This window comes from Saccopteryx bilineata, chromosome 4 (assembly GCF_036850765.1).
Source record: "Saccopteryx bilineata isolate mSacBil1 chromosome 4, mSacBil1_pri_phased_curated, whole genome shotgun sequence".
NCBI classification, from domain to species: domain Eukaryota; kingdom Metazoa; phylum Chordata; class Mammalia; order Chiroptera; family Emballonuridae; genus Saccopteryx; species Saccopteryx bilineata.
Window position 1 is genome coordinate 69,137,122 of NC_089493.1, and position 24,282 is coordinate 69,161,403.

The following is a 24,282-nucleotide window of genomic DNA, read 5'->3' on the forward strand; positions in this document are numbered from 1 at the left end:
GCTTGTCTAAGGCAGAGCTGTTAGCCTGAAGGCCTTGAGAACAGAAGGCCCAAACAAGACGGAGTCCAAGAGACTGCACAGTTCACCTGTTAGACTCTCAGGACATGGTGTGGCTCTGTGACACATCTCTGTTTCTCCAGTGCAGAGGAAACATCTCTGGGGATTGGAATCTGCACAGGGACTAGATCCATTATATCCCATTTAGGATCATGTTGGGTGCGTCACTTGCTTTTCAGCACTTTCCTTTTTTGAGTTCATCACCATCCATCCAAATTTCCCTCTTTATGTGTTAGTACTGTTGCCACCTGGCTGTGAGTGTGCAATAGGGAATCCATCTCCTGTCATGCCTCCTCCCAGTGTTGTTAGGACAAAAGAAACCTAACTATATATATTTAAAAACACCTTTACCTTTTATTGCAGCCGTTTCTCCCTTTGTCTGATAGTGGTGTTATATATGATTCTGATGAAAGCATTCACAGTGATGAAGAAGAAGATGATGCTTTTTTTTCAGACACACAAATACAGGAGCACCAAGATCCAGACTCCTATAGGTAAATAAGGCTTTTCTTTTTTTCTTATTTTCTTTTTCTTTTGTAGAAAATCCTCATATTACTAATTTAAGTAACATTATCATGTACTTATACAAAAACTTACTTGTGTTTTTAGCCTATGGATTCTGTACCTTTTAAATAAATAAATTTCCAGACAGTACAGCATGTCTTTCACCTTTAGTTTCAAAGACTAGCTTACATTCAGATGCAAACACAAACATTTTTAGTGAAGGAAAAATATGAAACCTATCGTTTTGTTATTAGAACTTATATATAATTTATTGGTGTGCTATTAGATTCCCTGTGACTGTGGTAATTTTTTTTTTTTTTAACAGAGACAGAGAGAGTCAGAGAGAGGAATAGACAGGGACAGAGACAGGAATGGAGAGATGAGAAGCATCAATCATTAGTTTTTCATTGCGACACCTTAGTTGTTCATTGATTGCTTTCTCATATGTGCCTTGACCGTGGGCCTTCAGCAGACCGAGTAACCCCTTGCTCGACCAGCGACCTTGGGTCTAAGCTGGTGATCTTTTGCTCAAATCAGATGAGCCCGTGTTCAAGCTGGCGACCTCGGGGTCTTGAACCTGGGTCCTCGGCATCCTAGTCCAATGCTCTATCCACTGCGCCACCGCTTGGTCAGGCTATAGTAAATTTTTTTTTTTTTGGTATTTTTCCGAAGCTGGAAATGGGGAGACAGTCAGACAGACTCCTGCATGCGCCCACCCGGGATCCACCCGACCGGGATCCACCCGGCATGCCCACCAGGGGGCGATGCTCTGCCCATCTGGGGCATCGCTCTGCCACAATCAGAGCCATTCTAGCACCTGAGGCAGAGGCCACAGAGCCATCCTCAGCGCCCGGGCCAACTTTGCTCCAGTGGAGCCTTGGCTGCGGGAAGGAAAGAGAGAGATAGAGAGGAAGGAGAGGGGGAGGGGTAGAGAAGCAGATGGGTGTCTCTCCTGTGTGCCCTGGCCAGGAATAGAACCCGGGACTTCCACACGCCAGGCCGACGCTCTACCACTGAGCCAACCAGCCAGGGCCCAGGCTGTAGTAAATTTTTTACATCAAGTAATTTCCAGATATTTTAAGTGTAATATATTGTTGCATATCTTTTCTTCTCAAAGACTATACATGTGCCTTTGTAAAATTATGAGTTGTTAGAAAAAGCCAGCTTTTTTCTGTGGGGGGCGATTGGTCTAAACTGTCAACAGGGATCATTACTGTGCTTTTTTTCTTATTCAATTAAGTATAACTTTTTTTGTCCCCCTTGAACCAGCTGGGCTCTTCTGCATTTGGCAATGGTTAAGCTAATACTTCACAATATCAAGAATTTCTTTCCTATTGCTGGATTGGAATTCTCTGGTAAGTTTGGAATTTGAAAATTAATGTTAATAAATATAATAAATTACCGTCATGTTTTTCTTTACAAAATTCTAAAAAAAATTTCTGCATTGGAGATTTAAGAGGTCTCGTTTATTTTAGGCTCCAGTCTATGGTTTTAAATATTGCAATACATAGCAAGAATTGCCGTTTTCCTAGAAGGTCAAAAGATAAAGCAAAAAAGTAGAATGGAGAAGCTAGACATTTTCTCAGCTCATTTTAGAGAGCCAGCTTTCTGCTTTGTTGAAAGAATTAAGAATCCAAATTAGATTAACATTAGATTAGAATTAGATTAATTAACTTTCAGATTTATTTGTATTTTCAGAAGTTTTGAGTATAAGTTCAGATTTGATAAATATATGATGATCAACATTTTTTATAGAAATAAAATGACCTATTCTATCACTTTTTAGAGTTGCCTGTAACATCACCGTTAGGTATTGCTGTGATCAAAAATTTGGAGAATTGGGAACACATCCTGCAAGAGAAAATGAATCAATTTGAAGGTCCACCCCCTAACTACATCAACACATATCCAACTGACCTTTCAGTAGGAGCTGGCCCAGCTATTCTTCGAAATAAAGCAATGCTAGAACCTGAAAATACGCCATTCAAGTAAGAATGCTTTTTTTTTTAGTAAGAATGCTTTTTTAATGCTGATGAGTGTGGCTTGGTTTAATCTTTCTGGAAGACACTTTGGTGTCTACAGCCATGCCACCCTGAATGCACCAGATCTCATCTGATCTTGGAAGCTAAGCAGGGGTGGGCCTGGTTAGGACTTGGATGGAAGACAGTTTGACAAAATATGCCAGTAGCCTTCCAAACATTCATAACTTTGAACCTGTAATTCTGTTTCTAACAATATATTCTAAGGGAACATAAGAAATCTTGTTGGAAAACTTTTTCCCAGTATTACCTATAATTCAGTAAACATTTTGTATTCGGGGAAAATCTTTATTATCTTTTATTATTTTAAAAACACTTACAGAAATTCTTTGAGGTATTGTATTTTTCGCTCCATAAGATGCACCTGACCATAGACACATCTAGGGTTTTAAGGAGGAGAATAAGAGAAAAAATAATCTGAACCAAATAGTGTGTTAAAATATTTAATAAAATACTGTATTTTTTGCTCCATAAGATGCACGGGCATTTTCCCTTCCACTTTTGGGGGGAAAAAGTGCATCATATGGAGCAAAAAAATACAGTAATTTACATATGCAAACAAGGTACTTCTTACCTTTTGTCAGTAATTTAACAGTAAACACATTGTTTTTCATTGATGTTTTGATCAATGAAATGTTCATACGGGCTGCTATCGATAAACAGCATGCTTTCTTTCTTGAAGCAGCTGGTCATGATTAGAGTATTGCTCAGAAGATTGAAAGAACAGGGCTTTTTAGCTTGTTAGGATGCTAGAAATGATACCTGTGACTTCATTGGCGATATGGTTTAACCAACAGAACCAACCTAGAGTATGATTTAAAAAGAGAATAAGAGATTCATTTGACTCTCAACTCAATCTGTTCATTCAGGGAACCTGTAGTTAGAGACTTAATTGCTAGATTTTTTAGAAGAACTAAAAATTAAAAGTGAAATTGTAAAATTTGTTAAGTTTAATGCTGTATCTTCTTTACCATAGATAATGGAGGTTTTTCAAAATAGTACCTGCAAATATGAAACACATTTCCTATAAACTAAAAAAGCATGCTATGTTGATTGTCTTTATAGATCCCGGGATTCTTCTGCACTTCCAGTCAAACGACTTTGGCATTTCCTTGTTAAACAAGAAGTCCTTCAAGAGACATTTATTAGATATATTTTCACTAAGAAAAGAAAGCAGAGTGAGGTATTTTGAAAAAATATTTTTCTATTGTGATTTTTGTTTAGTTTTCTTTAATATTTCTAACAAACTCTGTGCTTGATTTATTTTGAAACTTACTTTTTGGTTGGAACTTACTATCTTTCATACATCATAGGTAATAGTTTACCAAACTACAATAAATTTTTTTAAGGTTAAAAACTTACAATTTCCATTTCATAACAATGAAATAACATAGGTCCTTGATAAATCATATAAGGTCTACCGGAAAGTTCTGTCCGTCTTTGGGATAAAACAAAATACAAATTTTTCTTACTGTCAATAAATTTTATTAAATAATATAATTGCCATTATTATTAATGATTTCTTACCAGTGTGAGTGCAATTTTTATATCCCATTTTTGAAAAATGTTTTATCTTTTGATGCAAAAAATTGAACCAGTGCTTGTTTGATATCTTCTTCATTTTTGAATTTTTTGCCCTTCAAAAAATTTTGTAAGGACAAAAACAAGTGATAGTCGGAGGGTGCTAAGTCCGGGGAATATGGTGGATGCGACAGACATGCTTCTGTAGCATTTCTTCCTTGTTGAAATTCGTAAAAATTACAGTGGTGTAAATGAACTTTATCAGTAGCCATGGGTACACTATGGCTTCACACATAAGACTAACGTGAATCAACTTTGTTTTAGTTAATTTGCTACGTCAATATGTATACATTAGTGATAAAAATAGAGAGGTACACATGCGCCAAATAAATGTGCTTATGTGTCAAAACTTGTTGTGATAGAAACGGACAGAACTTTCCGGTAGACCTTATATATACACAAGTAAAAGTTTGTACTTCCTTTATATTTGCCATTGGGCTTTTTACATGTAGTAAGTGTTGTGATTGGATGGTTTGGGGAATTTAATATATAAATGAGTATACTCTGTAATAGGATACTCTGAATATCATTTAATTGAAAATATAATATAGCCCTTTAAAAGTATATTATTTTAGTTTTTAGAAATGACCAGGATATACTTTAGAAGCAACAAATTCAGAATATTTTGTGTGAGAGAGTAAACTATAGAAATACCACATTCAAAATGCAGGAAGATTGCTTTTACAAAATGAAGCAGAGATTTCTACATTGCTTAGTGATTTTTAACCTAAGTATAGTGTGTCCGTAAAGTCATGGTGCACTTTTGACCGGTCATAGGAAAGCAACAAAAGACGATAGAAATGTGAAATCTGTACCAAATAAAAGGAAAACTCTCCCAGTTTCATACCTATTCAGTGCAGTTCGATGTGGCTCACACACAGATTTTTTAGGGCTCCTTAGGTAGCTATCCTGTATAGCCTCTACAGACTCATCACTGACTCATGGCCTACCAGAATGGAGTTTCTCCACCAAACTGCCGGTTTCCTTCAACTGCTTATCCCACCGAGTAATGTTATTCCTATGTGGTGGCGCTTCGTTATAAACGCGCCGATATTCACATTGCACTTTGGTCACGGATTCGAATTTAGCAAGCCACAGAACACACTGAACTTTCCTCTGTACCATCCACATCTCAACTGGCATAGCTGTGGGCTGCTCCGCTGTATACATGGTGTTACGTCATCATCTGCGCATACACACATGCTGCCACATCATCCTACAGAAACTGGGAGGGTTTTCCTTTTATTTGGTGCAGATTTCACTTTTCTATCGTCTTTTGTTGCTTTCCTGTGACACCGGTTTGCACTGGTCAAAACTGCACCATGACTTTACGGACACACTGTATAAATTAGTAATGTAATACTGTTCTGGATTTAAGAAGAATCAGTAATTTGGGAGACTGGCATTGTAGAACTTAAAATGATATCTTATTTATAAAATGAGGGGTACGTAGATCTTTTACATGAGCATTCCAGTTTATTTGGCCATTCAGTGAGATAATGGGCAGCTGGAAGAGTGTTCTCAGGGTAGAGTATCAGATGGGATTAAAGGTTTGGCAAACAAAATTTATGAGAAAAGAAAAGTGAGTTATATTTCACTTAGGAAAGTGAAAACCGAGAGGGACAGTACATGATTTCAGTTTCCAAGGTGAATACAGAACTACTTCTCAGTTTCCCCCATGCCTAGGGCAGCGGAACCTCCCCAACTCATTCTTTTCTCTAGTCACCCACTTACCTGGATGGTAATTGTGGTCACCCCTTGTGAACAGTCATTTATTTTCTTTGTGGATTTAAAAATTATGTAGTTAAATGAGGAATTCAATGATTGAACTATCTAAATTATTTTGTATCTTATAAGCTTTTTTGATGACAAACAAAAAATCCCCTGATGATATTGAAATAATTGATGCAAGATTTGTTAGAGGAATCACAGAGCCAAATTTATTTCCTCTTTCATTTACTCTACTGTTTACACCATTTCCTATAGTGATGCTGAGTCCAAATGCCATAAAACAAGATACAGAAATCTAAGAAATAGATGTAAAATAAAAGATATTTGCCTGACCTGTGGTGGTGCAGTGGTTAAAGTGTCAACCTGGAATGCTGAGGTTGCTAGTTCAAAACCCTGGGCTTGCCCAGTCAAGGCATGAGAAGCAACTACTATGAGTTGATGCTGCCTGTCCTCCCCCCCCCCCCTTCTCTCTCTCCTCTCTCTCAAATTGATAAAAATCTTTTAAAAAATAACAATAAATTCCCGGCCAGGGCACACAGGAGAAGCGCCCATTTGCTTCTCCACCCCTCCGCCGCGCCTTCCTCTCTGTCTCTCTCTTCCCCTCCCGCAGCCAAGGCTCCATTGGAGCAAAGATGGCCCGGGCGCTGGGGATGGCTCTGTGGCCTCTGCCCCAGGCGCTAGAGTGGCTCTGGTCGCAACATGGCGACGCCCAGGATGGGCAGAGCATCGCCCCCTGGTGGGCAGAGCGTCGCCCCCTAGTGGGCGTGCTGGGTGGATCCTGGTCAGGCACATGCGGGAGTCTGTCTGACTGTCTCTCCCTATTTCCAGCTTCAGAAAAAAAAAATAAATAAAAATAACAATAAAAAATTCTTGTTTAATTAGAGCTCTCTTACTCACAGAAAGCCAGTTCATTGAAGGATTTTCTGTTATTCAGAATACTGTGAGAATCCAGGTGATTAGATTGTTAGGGCCCTCAGACTCTTGTCTTACCCTTCAGGTTCTGATCTCTCCTCTCAGCTTCCCTCTTCCTTAACTAAGCCTCTCCCTCTTCCTGCCCTTTTGCTCCCTTTCTTTACACCCTATCAGTCTCTGTGCTCTTGGGATCAGCAGCCAAGCTTGTGTTCTCTGCTGTGTTTCTACTAGCCTAGAGTCTCAGGGACAGGGAGGTAGGACAGAGATAAATAGGCCATTTCTTAAAATACTCTGTAAGCGTTGGTTGGCTCTAAGGAAGGGAAGTACATGCTGGGGAGTTTGGATAGAAGAAGAATTATCATGTACCCTTTTGTACCTTTTGAATTTTAAATTGTTGAATTGGTTCTTGTCCAGTGCTGTTAAATAGAACTTTTTGTGACAATGGAAATTTATATCTGTTCTTTACAATAGAGTAGTCATCAGCCACATATGGTTATTGAGCAGTTGAAATGTGGCTAGTGTGACTGAAGGACTGAATTTTTTTATTTCAATATATATTTAAGTAGCCACATATAGTTGGTGGCCACTGTATTGAATAGTATAGATCTGCTGAAAAGTTGTTTTCATTAGGGAAAAAAATGTTAAGACAAAATATAAACTGGTCACTAAGTTCAGAAATGTGCAACATTATTAAATCTACCCATCTACTAAGAGAATTTTATATTTTTTAATTATTAAATATGACTTTGATAATAAATTTGGTAAATTCAGTGAATTAATTTGTAAAGTTGGCAAACTAATCATAAAAGTGCTAATGTATTGGCTAATTAGAAAAATGACTTTAAAAGAACATTCTTCTGAGAAATGCTGAAATTCTAGATGTGTTCTTCTGAAAATTTAACCCATTGACTATATTAAAGAAGTCTGTTTCATAGAACAGGTTTTTGTGAAATCGATAAATGTGGCAAATGCAGGTCCTCGATGACAGGCAAGCAAGCTGTTTGGCAGTTTGGCTGCAGCCCATGGCTAGCGCTGAAGGCATGGCCAGAGTATTTGCCCCTCGTGGCTTTCAGTAAAATAGCCACTTCAAGAGGCATTAGAAGGAATGTATTGATCTGATCAAACCTTCAGAGGTTTCCACAGCGGAGCAGAAATATTACTTCTGATTGTAGCCATGCCTGAACCAGGAGCAAGTTATTGGTGTGATTTTTTTCCCATTACTCATTTTATCAAACATTTACTTCTAACAAGGAAAAAGTCATATGATTATGTAAATGGTTGATGTGAATTCTAATTTCTGTCTCTTCATATACTCTTGTAAGAGTGAATAATTATCAGTGTGTTCAATGTGTGTTTAGAAATAAGTAGTTTTAATTTGTAGTTGAAAAAAACCCTTTAGAGCAGTGTCCCCAACCCCCGGGCTGCGGACTGGTACTGGTCCGTGGGCCATTTGGTACCGGTCCGCAGAGAAAGAATAAATAACTTACATTATTTCCGTTTTATTTATATTTAAGTCTGAACGATGTTTTATTTTTAAAAAAGACCTGTAACAGATGTAATTCCCCTGTTACATCTGTCTAAGACTCACTCTTGACACTTGTCTCAGTCACGTGATACATTTATCCGTCCCACCATAAAGGCTGGTCCGTGAAAATATTTTCTGACATTAAACCGGTCTGTGGCCCAAAAAAGGTTGGGGACCACTGCTTTAGAGGATAGGAATCTATTATAGAATGCATCTGCTTATACATGTTTTATTTTTAGAGATTGCAGTTTAAGTTAAAACTTTGTTATATAACTGATAGACAAATAACTGAATTTTATTCTAAAATAGCCTTTATATATATAATAGTCACATTAATTTTGCCTGGTTTGCTTTGTGTTGTGTTTATCTGATGACATCACATTTTACTCAGTTTAATTTCTTGCATGATATTTTGCTTTTCAAAGAAAAGCTTGCAAACTCATTTCTACCATCTTAAAGTGATGGAATGGCCATTTCAATTTGAAAATTTTCATTCTCTTTATAACTTTGTTTCATGCATGTGTTTTGTGTTTGTGACGGTGTGGTGTTACTTAGTCTGTAGAAGAACATGTGGAGCAGGTCAAACAAAACTACGTAGCAGAAGATTGCCACATCAAGGTAGTATTCCACGCTCTTGTATTTAGCTTATTCTTTCAAGTTCAGGGGGCTAATGCCTCATCTTATTACTAACCATGACTTGTCCAACTGGCTGACTAGTCAGGATACTCGTTGCTCCCACACGTTAGGAGACACTGCACTGCATCTGGCCTGCTCTTCCTGCCATTCTTTCTTGCTTCCTGTTCCATCTCCACTTAAGCCACTTTTTCCAGTCTGACCTTAAACATGATTATTTCTCTTTTTTTCCTCTTTGATTCTGCCTCTTTCCTTCCCATAACCTTTGACCCTAAGCCCTGCACCTTCCTCCCATCAATCTCCTTCATTCCTTTCTGTTTTCCTTTCACCTTCTCCTTATTCCCATCTCATCACCCTTCTTTAAAAATGTTTAATTTCTTTTATGACTTCTTTGTCTTCCTATATATTTTTCTTCCACTCTTGCATCTTATGTATGCACATTCTCACAATAGCATCTTTGCACTCTTTTGGAAAAGGTAAGAGGGATGCATTACTGTCATAAATACTAGTGAAAACTATGCTGGCTTTTATGACAGTATCCTATAATCAGAATGAAAATATTTATACTTGGGGTGATTACTGGGCATTAGAGAATTAAACCTAATTCCAAAGCTAATTTTCAACACACTAAAATTACTGGTACCTTTTTACTTGGTGCTGCTGCTGCATTTCTTCCTACTTACACTTCCTGTAAGGCTGGAGGGGTGCAGATCTCTGCATGGAGCTGTGCTGCAAGACTGAAATTGTTACAATGTCTTTTAGGTTGAAGCTGATCTGGGCTATCCAGGTGGGAAGGCAAAAGTCATTCATAAGGAATCAGATATGATTATGGCGTTTTCCATTAACAAGGTAAAAGCTTTAGTCATTATAAAGAATGTCCTTCTTTTTTAGTGAAATTGCTTAAATTATTGACTCTGCTTTTACTTTACAGGCAAACCATAATGAAATTGTTTTGGCTTCTACACATGATGTACAAGAACTTGATGTTACTTCTCTACTGGCCTGTCAGTCATACATGTGGATTGGAGAAGAATATGACAGAGAATCCAAAAGGTTTGATTGTTTTATGTAGTCAGTTTTCAATGTGGTTTTCTTCAAAGGGTTATATTGGTTATATACATTGAATTATCTTCAGAAGTATATTTGTATCTTCCTTCATTTGGGTAGGAAACAAACATAATTGATTTTTTTTTTTTTGTATTTTTCTAAAGCCGGAAACGGGGAGAGACAGACAGACTCCCGCATGCGCCCGACCGGGATCCACCCGGCACGCTCACCAGGGGCGATGCTCTGCCCACCAGGGGGCAATGCTCTGCCCCTCCGGGGCCTCGCTCTGCCGCGACCAGAGCCACTCTAGCGCCTGGGGCAGAAGCCAAGGAGCCATCCCCAGTGCCCGGGCCATCTTTGCTCCAATGGAGCCTCGGCTGCAGGAGGGGAAGAGAGAGATAGAGAGGAAGGAGGGGGGGGGGGGTGGAGAAGCAAATGGGCGCCTCTCCTATGTGCCCTGGCCAGGAATCGAACCCGGGTCTCCCGCACGCCAGGCCAACGCTCTACTGCTGAGCCAACCGGCCAGGGCCCAAACATAATTGATTTATCTGCAAATAAAAGGCAGTGCTTACATCAGGGAGCAAATTACTCACACTTATCCCATTAGACCCTGAACTATTCATAGTGTTTGAGTCATAATAATCCCCAACACCAAAGTCCAGTGCTGACAGTTGCCACTTTGACATTTAACCCCAAAGAAATGTTAGGAATAACACAATATTCAGTAAATTCAACTAATCTGGATAATTAAAACAAAAAGCATTATACACAAATGTATTCTTTAGACTGATTGATGAATCACATTTACTGAGTAAATTCCAGTATTTCTTCTTAGCTCCTTAAGCATACCCTTTTTACAGGTAAAAATGTAGGCAACCTGACTTTTCAGTAAAGCTGTGGACACTGCCCTGTGTTCTGCATCTTGCAGCTTCTCCTCCACATTTGCCTTCCCTCTTGCTTTTCTCCAGACTCTTGAAAATTTTATATGCTTGGAAATGGTGCCATGAGAACTTCTCTCCTTGTTGTGTTGAATTTTCTATATTGTCAGTATATAATATAACTAGATTTCAGTATCACACTTCAGGGAGGGTAGATATAACTATATAATATGATATAGCTCATCATAAAAATTAACATTTTTTATGTGATAATCAGCACCTTACATTAAGAATCTTTAAAACTTCTTTAAAATGTATGAATGGGATATCTGTACTTGAAGAGAGCATATAATCTTTTCCTGTATATGATAAATCTAAAATATCTGTTAACTACTTCAAAATAAACATTTGTTCCAACTTGTACAGCAATAAAATTACCACCAAATGGCATTAGACTAAATTATATTTTGCCTAAAGGAAAAAAATTACCCAGTAAGGTAATTGCTAATGATTAGTACATATACCTAGGTTTTTCTCATGGATATTTATTAAGAAATAAAGACTGTCCTATGTAGCCTGACCAGGCGGCAGCACAGTGGACAGAGTGTTGGACAGGGATGTGGAGGACCCAGGTTTGAAACCCTGAGGTCGCTGGCTTGAGCGCAGGCTCATCCAGCTGGAGCATGGGGTCACTGGCTTGAGCATGGGATCATAGACAAGACCCTATGGTTGCTGGCTTGAGCTCAAAGGTCACTGGCTTGAGGAAGGGGTCCCTCACTCTGCTGTCGCCCTCCCCCCACCCCAAGTCAAGGCATGTATGAGAAAGCAATCAATGAACAACTAAGGTGCCGCAATGAAGACTTAATACTTCTCATCTCTCTCCCTTCCTGTCTGTCCCTCTCTCTGTCTCTCGATCTCCGTCACAAAATAAATAAATAAAGAAGAAGCTCTGTAATTGGAATTTGTGTTAAGATGGAATTTTCACAATAACATAAATGTTTTTCACAGTTCAGATGATATTGATCATCGTGGTTCCACTACAGCTCTTTACCAACCCAGTGCATTAGCCCACTCAGCAAACCAGGTGCATCCATCTCTGCCGTGGCTGGGCAGTGGACAGACTAGTACTGGCGCTAGTGTGGTATGTTACCTACTGTTAGGTATCGTTTCTAGGTAGGGACTCCCTCAAAACAAGTTGAAATCACTGTGACCTAGGAATGATCCATGGTTGGGGCAGTGAGCAGTTAGTAGACCATAATAACAATAGTTAACATACTGTGCATTGAATGTGTCAGGTGCATGCTTTTTCTCACAACAGCCGTAGATGGCAGGCGGTATAATCCCCCCCCACTATCATTTTATAGATGAGCAAACCGAGAGGCACAGAGTGGTAAAGCAGAGTCAGAGAGGAGTTCATAACTACTGGAAGTGTGTGAGGAGTGTGTCAGTAACGTTGTTAGTCCCTGGTGGTGAAGGGGTCCCATTCTCATGTTCTGCTGTGAAGACTCGAGGTGCTCCTGCTTGTCCTCAGGGAGAGTTCCCTTGACCACAGGACAAAGCTGCACACTATCTTCCCAGTCCACACAGGCCAGGCTCTGCCAGTAAGTGGCTGTACTTCCACAGGCTGTTCAGACAAGGGTCATATGTTAAGTGGTTCAGAAAATCCACTAAGGAGTTTATTTCAGTAATTAGCCAGTTGTGAAAGAATATATGTTATCAGAATTAGAGTTGGCTTTAAACATATCTCTTCTCACCTCTTCTGTTCTGCACACAATAAATTTCTTTTTATTATCTTCTTTTAAAGCTTATGAAAAGAAATCTACATAATGTTAAGAGAATGACCTCACACCCAGTCCATCAATACTGTAAGTATTTTATTTGTGATCCAAGGATTGTAAACAGACTATCATTTTGAAGTTGATTTATAGAATGGAAAACATTGGAACTCTCTGGCTGGGCAGCTCAGTTGATTAGAGCAGCATCCCAATACAGCAATATTGTGAGTTCAGTCCCTGGTTGGGGCACATATAAGACTCAACCGGGGAATGCATAAATAAGTGGAACAACAAATTGATGTTTTATTCTTTTTTACTGTTCCTTCCTCTCCTTAAAATAAATCCATCAATTTAAAAAATTAAAATAAGAAAATATTGGAACTCTTTCTTTAGCATTTTGACTTCTTATTTTCTGCTTTTCCTCTTGTGTTTCAGATCTCACAGGTGCTCAGGATGGCAGTGTACGAATGTTTGAATGGACACGACCTCAGCAACTTGTCTGTTTCCGCCAAGCCGGCAATGCGAGAGTTACCAGATTATATTTTAATTCTCAAGGCAACAAGGTTTGTTCTTGGGGGTTACTTCTATCCTCATCTGAAAATAATTGTGGAATTTATGAGTAAAGGTTAGTAAAAACTACATCTAAAAGCAAATTCAATGACACCGTATTTAAGCTGAGCAAGTAGTCTATTGGTATTTGTTTATATAAACCCTTGTCTCCTAATAAAAGGATAAACCCACGCAGTTTGCTATGGGTTAATTAATTATCCACTTAAAGATACTAAATATTGCCTGACTGAGTGGTGGTGCAGTGGATAGAGCATTGAACTGGGATGCGGATGATCCAGGTTTGAGACCCCGAGGTTGCCAGTTTGAGGGCAGGCTCATCTGGTTTGAGCAAAGCTCACCAGCTTGGACCCAAGGTCTCTGGCTTGAGCAAGGGGTCACTCAGTCTGCTTGAAGGCCTCCCCCTTCAGTCAAGGCTCATATGAGAAAGCAATCAATGAACAACTAAGGTGTCACAATGAAAAACTGATGATTGATGCTTCTGATCTCTCTTTGTTTCTGCCTATCTGTCCCTCTCTCTGACTCTCTCTCTGTAAGAAAAAAAAAAAAAAAAGATACTAAATATTCTGTGAAGGTAAAGAACTCTGTTGAATGTTTGATGGTGCTTGTAAGTACAGCCAAGGACGTGAGAGAAAACTTGTAGTTTCTTACTAAATTGAACTACAGAAGATTGGAGGAAAACAGTAAGATAAGTGTGGAAACACATTTAAAAGGTGGCAGTATATTTATATTACTTGCACTTTCTTAGGAACTATAGCAACAGAAATATAGGTATAGACAGACTGTTAGTTAAGAGGGGCCTAAGTGACTGCTTTCCATAAATGTTTTTACCTTTGATACAGATATTAAAAATCCATGTTTAATATTTGTGCCTTTCTTACAGTGTGGTGTTGCAGATGGAGAGGGTTTTCTGAGTATTTGGCAAGTAAACCAAACTGCAGCAAATCCTAAACCTTACATGGTAAGTATCACTCAGCATTCCCAGAGGACGTAGAGGCTGCTTGTTTATGAAGTGTCTGTTTCAGACAGTGAACCTCAATGGTGGACCTGGTGGGAAAGGGACGGTTTTGTCTAGCAGTCATAGCCCAGAGCCCATCATTGCCCTGGTTTTACACTGAAATGACCTAAAAAACAAAAAAACCTTACTTTTCACAGCTTGAAGGATAACCATTATATTTGAAAATTATCAGGAGCTTTCCCTGGGTATAGCCCTACATAGGATCCATTTTTACTATACTTGTAATCCATTTTGTATTTTTAATGATAGAATTTTGTAGCGATTCATTGTAGATACTTATATTAAGACGCAGACAGGCTCCATGTAGAGTCGTCCCTTGGTGTCTGTGGGGGATGGGCTCCAGGACCCCCGCAGCTTCCGGACCTGTGGTGCTCAAGTCTTTTATGTAAGATGCCACAGTACTTGCATATAACCCATACACATCCTCCTGTGTACTTAAAATTACTTCTACCTAATCCAACCTAAATTCTGTGTAAATAGTTGTTATGCTATTTGTTTAGGGAATAATGACAAGACAATAATAATCTGTACAGGTTCAGTACTGATACAACCATCTCTGGCCTAACTACATATACATGTCAGCAACAGGGTGACATTTAGAAAATTTTTTTTGATCTGCAGATATGGAGGGCCAACTGTATTCCAGTATTTTCCAGAATTTTGTTTACTAGATTATCAAGTAACCAATTCCAATAGGCCGCTTTAGTCATTAATCCAAATCATAGTGAAACCCTTAGCAGTACAAACAAGCACACTTTCCCACAGCAAGGTGAGGCGGGCAGAGATGGGAGGTGTTACTCTCCTCTGTGGAACTCCTGGCTTCATATATTTGGTTTTATAGGAAGTCTTGAACTGCCTGACCAGGCGATGGAGCAGTGGATAGAGCATCAGACTGTGATGTAGAGGATCCAGGTTCAAAACCCTGAGGTGTCTGGCTTGAGCACAGGCTCACCTGACTTGAGCAAGGGCTTGCCAGTTTGAGTAAGAGGTCACTCACTCTGCTGTAGTCCCAGTCAAGGCACATATGAGAAAGCAATCAATGAACAACTAAGGAGCTGCAACGAAGAATTGATGCTTCTCATCCCTCTCTCTTCCTGTCTGTCTGTCCCTATCTGTCCCTGTCTCTATGTCTCTGTCTCTCTGTCTCTCTGTCTCTCTCTCTCTCTCTCTCTCTCTCTCACACACACACACACACACACACACACACACAGCAAGTCTTGAACCTCCAGGGTTTGGATAAAGTACAAAATATTTTCACATTTTCTTTTCTACATTATACAGATGTTTTTATGTATATGAAATATTTCTCTTAAATCAATACACTATAAACTTTATCATAAAGTCTTTATAGAAATGGAAGTGATCTTGAATCTGTCCTTTACCTTCAGTCAGATCTGTACCATGATCATTTCAAACTGAAGAACATTTTTTTGTATTAAAATACCCTGACATCCTCCTCCTTGGTCCTCACCTCCAAACTTCTACTCACTCAGCTTATCCAACAAGAAAAGTTCTGCCTGGCCCAGTAAATGGTTTTCCATGGTGCTAGGACATCCTTAGGGGCTGCTTGGGACAGCCTAAGCCCCTGGATTATTTGTAGGACCACTTTTGATCTTGTTTTTTTTATGAGTACTAAACTCTTCACCTGGCAGTGAGGGCCAGGAGCAGAGACAGTGAGGAAGGCAGTGGTTATGGTCACTTGACCAAGTCCTGCATGCTGTGCTTTCATGATAGATGTGTGTGTAAGAGTTTTTGTTCTTGAGTTGTTGTTCATTTTGATTTACATTATTATTTTAAATGTATTAAGTATCTTTGAGCCTGACGAGGTGGTGGCATAGTGGATAGAACATCAGTCTGGAATGCTGAGGACTGAGGTTCGAAACCCCAAGGTCACCAGTTTGAGCATGGGCTCACCAACTTGAGTACAGGATCATAGACATGACCCCATGGTCGCTGGCTTGGGCCCAAAGTCAGTGGCTTGAGCAAGGGGTCACTCACTGTGTTGTCGCCACCTGGTCAAGGCACATATGAGAAAGCAATCACTGAACAACTAAGGAGCTGCAAGGAAGAATTGATGCTTCTCATCTTTCTCCCTTCCTGTCTGTCCTTCTCTCTCTCTTTGTATTTGTCTCTCTCGCTAAAATAAAAAAAAAAAAAAAAAAAAAAAAAAAAAAAAAAGTATCTTTGAGGTCATTAGCACTAGAAATCATTGATTGGGCCTTTACTTAACCAAGCCATTTAATTATATGAAGTACATGTACTTGGTTTCTTATTCCTTTATTATGTATTCTAAAAAATATAACCTCTCACTATCCCTTTCCAGTTTTAAAATATTATTGGATGTTAGCCAAGTAATATGCAAATGACAGCTAATCCTCTTAATATCTCTTATTTTTTATCCTAGACTATTTAAAAAAACTGTTCTTAGCTCGTACATATAGTATATTATTAGCAGAACTGTGTGTTTTTACTTTAACACATTTTACTGCATTTTTAGATAACATCAGTTGCATTTTGTTTTCCGTAGAGTTGGCAGTGCCACAGTAAAGCCACAAGTGACTTTGCATTTATTACCTCTTCAAGTCTAGTTGCCACATCTGGACAGTCCAATGACAATAGGTAGGTTGATAGAGAAGCAAAATAAGAATTAAGCAATTTTTAGACAGACAGGTGTTCTTAGGAGGCTTCCTTCTCCCTGCCCCCAGGAATACAAAAACTTTTTCTGTTCCTCAATTCTTAGATTTCCTTACCAAAGAGAAACACAGAAATTACTCCTAATTTAGTCTGTCAATAAGCATGTGTAATTATTGTGATAAAGCTACCAAGTCATTTCTTTGTATTGCTGTTGATACTGTCATGTTCAAGAGAACTAATACATATTTGACCCTGTGTAGCCATCATTCTTACATTGTTTTAGTTGACAGCACATGCCTATGAGTAACATCTCGCATTCCCCTGCAGTTGTTCCCCCGTGGGTGTAGCAGCATCCCTTCTACTCAGGAAATCAAGTCTGTTTCCTGGAGTGGTAACAGAAGAGATGGGGCTGGGGGGTGAGATGGGGCAGCGACAGACAGGACCATGTGAGACAGAACTGTGTAGTGTGAACAGACAGGATAGACTCTTAGATGAGACACAGCTGTCTCTACCCTCATTGTAGCTGGGAATCACTGCTTTATAAATGTGAGTGAACAAAAAAGTTAAGATTCAATAAGATATTTGACTTGAATACAATTTGCCCCTCGTGATGACTTTGAACAGTTGTTTATGATGTATTTGTTATTGTTTCTTTATAAGAAATGTATGCCTCTGGGACACTTTGATATCACCTGGAAACAGTCTCATTCATGGTGAGTTAAGAGCTGTGGTTTTTAATATACTCTGAAAGAATTCTTTCCTGGTTTTATTTTAACAAGTGAATCAAGTTAGTGTTTTATTACATGAGCTAACAATGGAGAAATATTTTAAATGAATTTTAAAATTTAATTAGACTATCTGGCTACCTTGCTGAGGTGCACATGTATGGGCATAGAAATCCAGCTAGCTTAGAGTAATTTTTAGTTGTAGTCTCCTCAGAAAGTATGGTGTGGAGACCATTGTCACTTACAAGGCTGTGTAAGGAATTAATTGCAAAGTATTTTTTGAGCTCAATAGAAATGAGGTATTTTAAAGAATTAAACCTAACCACAATATAAAAGTTAACCTTACTGTAAGGTTATATATATATATACACAGTAATATAGAATGAACATTACCATTTAAATGTTTTTTAAGACAGTATTTTCCAAATTGATGTTCTAATGATCTGTCTTCCACATAATGCTGTTGAAAGAGTGCTCCATGCTTCGTCTAGGCAGTCTTGGTGAAAGCTGGGTGGTTTTTTGTTTTTTACAGAAAGATTTCTTCTGTCTTTTACTATGCTGATGTGGATTTTGAAACATGTAGTTATTTCCCAGTTTTATTTAGCATCTTTTAAAGATTTGCCACTTAGTGTTTGTGGCTTTAATCATGTTAAAATGCAGAGATCCACCCAGCAACCCATCTGTTATGTACCCTGACCAGGAATTGAACCCAGGACATCCATATGCTGGGCCGATGCTCTGTCCACTGAGCCACTGGCCAGGGCCTCTTGACATCGTTTTTAATACTTTGATTATAGAATTACAGAAATTAGAATGAGAAGTGTGTCAGTAATTTCTATATTATTTAAATGTGCATTTTATACATTATCAGAATTGCTGAGAGAGAAATCGTTTGGGAACTTATTATAGGATTACAGAAATTAGAATGAAAAGTGTGTCAATAGTTCCTACATTATTTAAATGTGTATTTATACATGATCCGAATTGCTGACAGAGCAATGTTTTCGGAACGGCTCTTGCTTTTCCTCCTCAGGTTTCACATGCCATGATCAGGGAGCCACGGTACTCCAGTATGCACCAAAACACCAGCTCCTCATCTCGGGAGGCAGGAAGGGATGTGTCTACATTTTTGACATCAGGCAGAGACAGCTGATTCACACCTTCCATGCACACGACTCAGCCATTAAGGCTCTGGCCCTGGATCCCTGTGAGGAATTTTTTACTACAGGTTCAGCAGAAGGTAACATAAAGGTGAGTCAGGAGGAGAGGTTACAACGTGCTGCTGTATGTTATCTGTGTCTGCTGCCAAGACTAATAGGGAAGAAAACCCCCCAAAACCCCCCACCGTGTTTGAAAGGAGGGTAGAAAGTAAAGCTTTGTGGAGATACCAATTGTCTCCCGACACCCTTCCTTCCATGTGGTTCTTTCTAAACTAGGTCATTAACCTCATTAGACTTTCAGGTTAAAGAACTCTGTCTTCAGTAAAGTATACATATGAGTTTAATTTACGCCTGGCTTTGTGGTGACATGAGTTCTCCTCAGTGCCTCGCCCTCCTTGCCTCTGCCCGCAGTACTGTACTCTGCTGTATGTAGTTGAAGTTAGGTTTCCGGGTAAGTGACGTGGTACTGTTCTTCTTTTCTGTTGCCAGGGCCTAGCTTAGCACTAGGAACATAATTAATTAACTTAAATATGTAATTGAATTAGAAATGGGGTATAGGTGGTTAATATGAAATTACAAGAGGACATGAAGAGAGAAATTTGAACTAAGGGACAGTGAAGTGTAAGGACATTAAGTGAATCATCTGCATGGTATTATTTCCAGTTAGATCAGCTGTTAGGAATGAGCCAATGGATGGGAAAGTTGGGCTTGCACATGATCAGATGGGCCAACGGAACAAAGGGAAGGCCATGTTTTTGCTTCTGGTCTATTTTTTTGTGTGACTTACACTTTTTGTTTTTATTCTGTTTTTATTTTAAACCAGGTTTGGAGACTGACAGGCCATGGTATAATTCATTCATTTAAACATGAACATGCTAAACAGTCCATATTCAGAAACCTAGGGGCAGGAGTCATGCAGATTGACATCATCCAGGGCAATCGGATCTTCTCCTGTGGGGCAGACGGCACTCTGAAGATGAGGGTTTTGCCCAGTGCTTTTAATATCCCTCATAGAATTCTCGACATTCTATAGACTTAAAGATTGGGGCTCTATTTTTATAAACATTTCAATTAAAAAACACACTGCAGTAATTATTAGGCATTTCTGCTTCCCAAGCAGTGAACCCATTGAAAACAACACAGAGAATCTCTGTAGAATTTGAATCTGATTGAAGACGAGAATGTTCTCCTGAGTATTGCCTTCAAGGGTTGGTAGAATGACTGCATGTACTGTTTATCATGCTGACATACTTAAAATATCAAACCTAGTAATGTGTGAAGGATAGCTATTCTTTACAGCATTTATAACCCAATTCAGAAAACATTATTAGTAAGTTATAATAATGAGAAGGACCTTTGTCCCAAATTAAGGGAGAAAGTGTTGCTGGTTCAGGTTTTTCTTCCTATTCTCACTGCCGATCGAAGCATGCTTGCAGCCCTTTTCTGAACGGAGAGTAGTCGTCAAGTGGTGGCAGCTCTTGATCACCAGAAACCCCTCCTAAGCTGTGGCGGTGTGCAGGGACTAGCTCTCTGTCCACAGGGTCATTTCCATTCTTTCCTGCTGAATACTTTTCCTGTTAGTGTTTAAACTGAGCTGGTACTGTAACTTGCAAATGAGTGGAAATTTAAATGCAATGTTTTCCTCACAATTTGCACATTCACATTTTCTTTTGGACTGCTAGTTTTTCTATTTAAACATTTGCCTTTATGTTAGAATGTAATAACATGAAGATGACATATTTGTAGTTAATCTAATCATATCAGTTCAGTAATTTTTCTTTTCATGTTTATAGTTAAATGCCCACAGCATTTAAGGCTACATTGAAACTACACCAATAGAGCATTTCATATCATAATTAAAATGAATGTTAAGGCTTTTTGTAGCCAGTTAATAGTTGGTGAGATTGGTGATACTATTTATTACCACAGCCTATTGTATAAACTATGCAGAATAAAATATTATTTGCTTGTAAAATAGTAGCCAGTATTGTCATATTTTGCTGTACCTCCTTGGTTATGACCAAAAATATGTTGAGATATTGAAACCAATGTCTATGTGTTTAAATGTTTACCAGAAAATTGTCTTATCGTGTTAATGAGAATGCTTAATGCCTGTGTGGTAAATAGTAAAATATAATGGCATAAAAGCACCTTTCTCTGAAGGCATTGTGATGTTCAGGCTGTGAAATACAAAAGTAAAAGAACAATAAATGTTATTTGGTAGAGTTTTACCTTCCTTTGGTGTGGCATTTTTTGATAATATTTAAACTGTTGAGATCATTTTACATTTGATAAAATGTTTAACCTGCTTCCTACCCTAAACTCAAAAATCTGAGTCTGGGCTCTCATGTTGCTCCAAAGTAAGGGAGGTCAGAGCACGTACACTGATAAGAGGGCCCAGAAGAAAAAACTTGCAAGAAACTATTATCCTGCTCCCTAAAGCAAAACTGACCCAAGCTACCAGCCAGGTGGATACTTTAAGCCTACATGCTTTTTGGCCTTGGCCAGTTGGCTCAGTGGTAGAGCTTCAGACCAGAGTCTGGATGTCCTGGGTTCAATTCCTAGTCAGGGCACACAAGAGAAGCACCCATCTGCTTCTCCACCCCTCCCCTTCCCTTTCTCCCTCTCTCTCTCTCTCTCTCTCTCTCTCTCTCTCTCTTCCCCTCTTGCAGCCAGGGCTCAATTAGAGCGAGTTGGCCCTGGATGCTGAGGATGGCTCCATGGCCTCTCTGCCTCAGGTACTAAAAGGTGGCTCTGGTTGTAGCAGAGCAACGGCCCTAGATGGGCAGAGCATCGTCCCCTAGTGGGCTTGCCAGGTGGATCCCGGTTGGAGCGCATGTGTGAGTCTATCTCTCTGCCTCCCCTCTTCTCACTGAATAAAAAAGATAAATGGAAATAAAATAAAATTTATATAAAAGGGGGGAAAAGCCTACATGCTTTGAGAGAATGAGAGCTTTCAAAAGGATGGAGAGAAGTTCCTCTGTCAGGTAAAATCAGTAAAAGGCTCTTGATTCACCCTCTTGCTTGAAACAGACAGACTATATAAAACAATGGTTCTCAAGACACTGGACATCAGGCAGTGAAGCACAGTGATTCCTGAGGTGTTAGCATTGTTATTGTCCCAACTTGCAACTTAGGGAGGGGAAACCAGGCAGACCCTGGTGGCTTCTCTGAGCGGCCAGTAGAACTGGCCGTCTGCGGAGTGCGAGGTAGCTCGAGTTCAAGGCTAGAAAGAGAGCTGCATAGAGAGAACCGCAGATGCCTGCTGAAGTGCTCTGCTGAAGTCAGTGCATGTGTGTGAAAAACTAGTGGCTGGTAAAAGAGCCACCTAAAAGGATCAGAGTTGACAATCTCACTCACAAAGCGAGGGATAAATTTTCACCAACAAAACTGGAAAACCTAATTCATAGGCATAGGTATAGGATTCAGAAGAGTTTTGCTGCAGTAATGGGCCAAAATTAGTCCTGGATAAAATACTGCTCAAGTTCCACCTAGGAAAGCTAAAATTGGAAAGGATCAAACTGTTTTCAAATAACTAAGTTGCAACTCACAGCAAAGTAAAATTTACAATGTATGACATTCAATTAAAATTACCAGCCATGAAAAGAAGTAGGAAAATATGAGCCATAATGAGAAAAAAAAATCAATCTCTCAAAAAATTATCCATAAATAATACAGGCAATAAAGTTATTAGAAAGGCATTAAAATAGTTATATCTATTTTGAATGTACAAGAAGCTGGAGAAGAGTATTTAACATGTTACTGGAGATATGAAAGACATTTTTAAAATCACACTTTTAGTAATAAAAACTTCTGTGTCTGATATGAAAAATACAGTGGCTGAGATGCACAGGTTAGACATTGCAGAAGAAAAGATGAGTGAATGTGAAAATGGCAATTGATACTATCCAAAATGAAATGAAGGCTGGAACAAAATGAGCAGAGCATCAGTGAGATAAGGGATGACTTTAAGCAGCCTAATACCTGTGCAGTTGGGATCTCTAAAGGAGAATGAAAAGGTAAAATTGAAGAACGGCAGATAAGTTTTCAGTTTTGATAAAAACTATATACACTCAAGTGTTTTGACATTGTACATCTTGACATAAATCTTGACTCATATACAGTATGAGATGTCATGAAATTCAACTCAGCATGACATAAAATCAAATAGGTTAAAGTATGTAGTTCAAATAGCAATCATCCAGGTGACTCTAGTGTCCAGCATACAATAATGCTACAAGTTTGTGGCAGAATAATATTATTATCATGCCAGTATTCATGCAATATTTATTGTGTACCTACTATGTGTCAATGACTATGTCAAGGACACAAAAATTAATAAAATGTTTCTCATTCTTGAGAAGGAAAAAAACCTCTAAACTGTAGATCCATGAAGTTCAAGGAAATTCAAGCATAGGAAACATGAAGGAAATTACATTCATCACATTATAATCAAATTACTTAAGAACCAGTGGTAAAGTGAAAAATCTTAAGTGCAGCAAGAGAAAATAGACACATTATATACTGATGGACAAAGGTAGGGGAGCAACATTATCTCCTGAAAGAAACTAAAACTTTTAACCCAGTGAAAATAATTTTCAAAAGTAAAGGTGCCTGACCAGGCTGTGGTGCAGTGGAAAGAGCATCAGCCTGGGATGCAGAGGACCCAGGTTCAAAACTCTGAGGTCTCTGGCTTGAGTGTGGGATCACAGACATGACCCCATGGTCACTGGCTTGAAGCCCAAGGTTGTCGGCTTGAGCAAGGGGTTACTGGCTTGGCTGTAGCACCCAGGTCAAGGCACATACAAGAAAGCAATGAACAATTAAGGTGCTACAATAAAGAACTGATGTTTCTCTTTCCCTTCCTGCTTGTCTATTCCTATCTGTCTCTCTCTCTTTCTCTCTCACTAAAGTAAATACAAATAAATAAAGGTGAGGCCCTGGCTGGTTGGCTCAGTGGATAGAGCATTAGCCTGGCATGTGCACATCACAGGTGTGATCTCTGGTCAGGGCACACAAGATAAGTGATGTTCTGCTTCTCTTCCCCTCCCTCTCTCACTTCTCTTGCATCCAGTGGCTTGATTGGTTCGAGCATTGGCCCCAGGCACTGAGGATAGCTTGGTTAGTCCAAGTGACAGCTTTAGATGGGTGTTGCCAGGTGGATCCTGGTTGGGGCGCATGTGGGAATCTATCTCCCCTCCTCTCACTTAAAAAATAAAAATATATAGTTGAGCCCTGGCTGGTGGGCTCAGTGGTAGAGTGTCGGCCTGGTGTGTAGATGTCCCGAGTTTGATTTCCAGTCAGGGCACACAGGAGAATCAACCGTCTGCTTCTCCACCCTTCCTCTCGATCTTTACCCCCCTCCCACAGCCATGGCTAGACTGGTTTAAGCACATTGGCCCTGGGTGCTTAGGATTGCTCCATGGAACTTCCTCCTCAGGCGTTCAAAATAGTTCGTTTGCAAGCATAGCCTCAGATGGGCAGAGAGCGTCAGCC

At 39.3% G+C, this 24,282-nt stretch overlaps 1 protein-coding gene across 3 annotated transcripts in view; it reads left to right on the plus strand.

Annotated features, from left to right (window-relative positions):
• Positions 1 to 21,022, plus strand: part of DMXL2 (Dmx like 2) — a 196,917-nt gene extending 175,895 nt beyond the window's left edge. Inside the window, exons 30-44 of one of the 3 annotated variants that reach the window (XM_066276368.1) lie at positions 421 to 551; positions 1,831 to 1,916; positions 2,348 to 2,549; positions 3,666 to 3,783; positions 8,905 to 8,967; positions 9,745 to 9,831; positions 9,914 to 10,035; positions 11,916 to 12,048; positions 12,712 to 12,772; positions 13,118 to 13,245; positions 14,133 to 14,210; positions 16,795 to 16,886; positions 17,562 to 17,614; positions 18,660 to 18,877; positions 19,610 to 21,022. In XM_066276368.1, the coding sequence (XP_066132465.1) occupies positions 421 to 551; positions 1,831 to 1,916; positions 2,348 to 2,549; positions 3,666 to 3,783; positions 8,905 to 8,967; positions 9,745 to 9,831; positions 9,914 to 10,035; positions 11,916 to 12,048; positions 12,712 to 12,772; positions 13,118 to 13,245; positions 14,133 to 14,210; positions 16,795 to 16,886; positions 17,562 to 17,614; positions 18,660 to 18,877; positions 19,610 to 19,819 (1,782 nt within the window). In that variant the 3' untranslated portion in view covers positions 19,820 to 21,022. Of the gene's footprint in view, positions 1 to 420; positions 552 to 1,830; positions 1,917 to 2,347; positions 2,550 to 3,665; positions 3,968 to 8,904; positions 8,968 to 9,744; positions 9,832 to 9,913; positions 10,036 to 11,915; positions 12,049 to 12,711; positions 12,773 to 13,117; positions 13,246 to 14,132; positions 14,211 to 16,794; positions 16,887 to 17,561; positions 17,615 to 18,659; positions 18,878 to 19,609 lie in introns of those variants that run through there. The other 2 variants (XM_066276370.1, XM_066276371.1) reach the window with 2 other exon arrangements.
• The last annotated feature ends 3,260 nt before the right edge of the window (positions 21,023 to 24,282 follow it).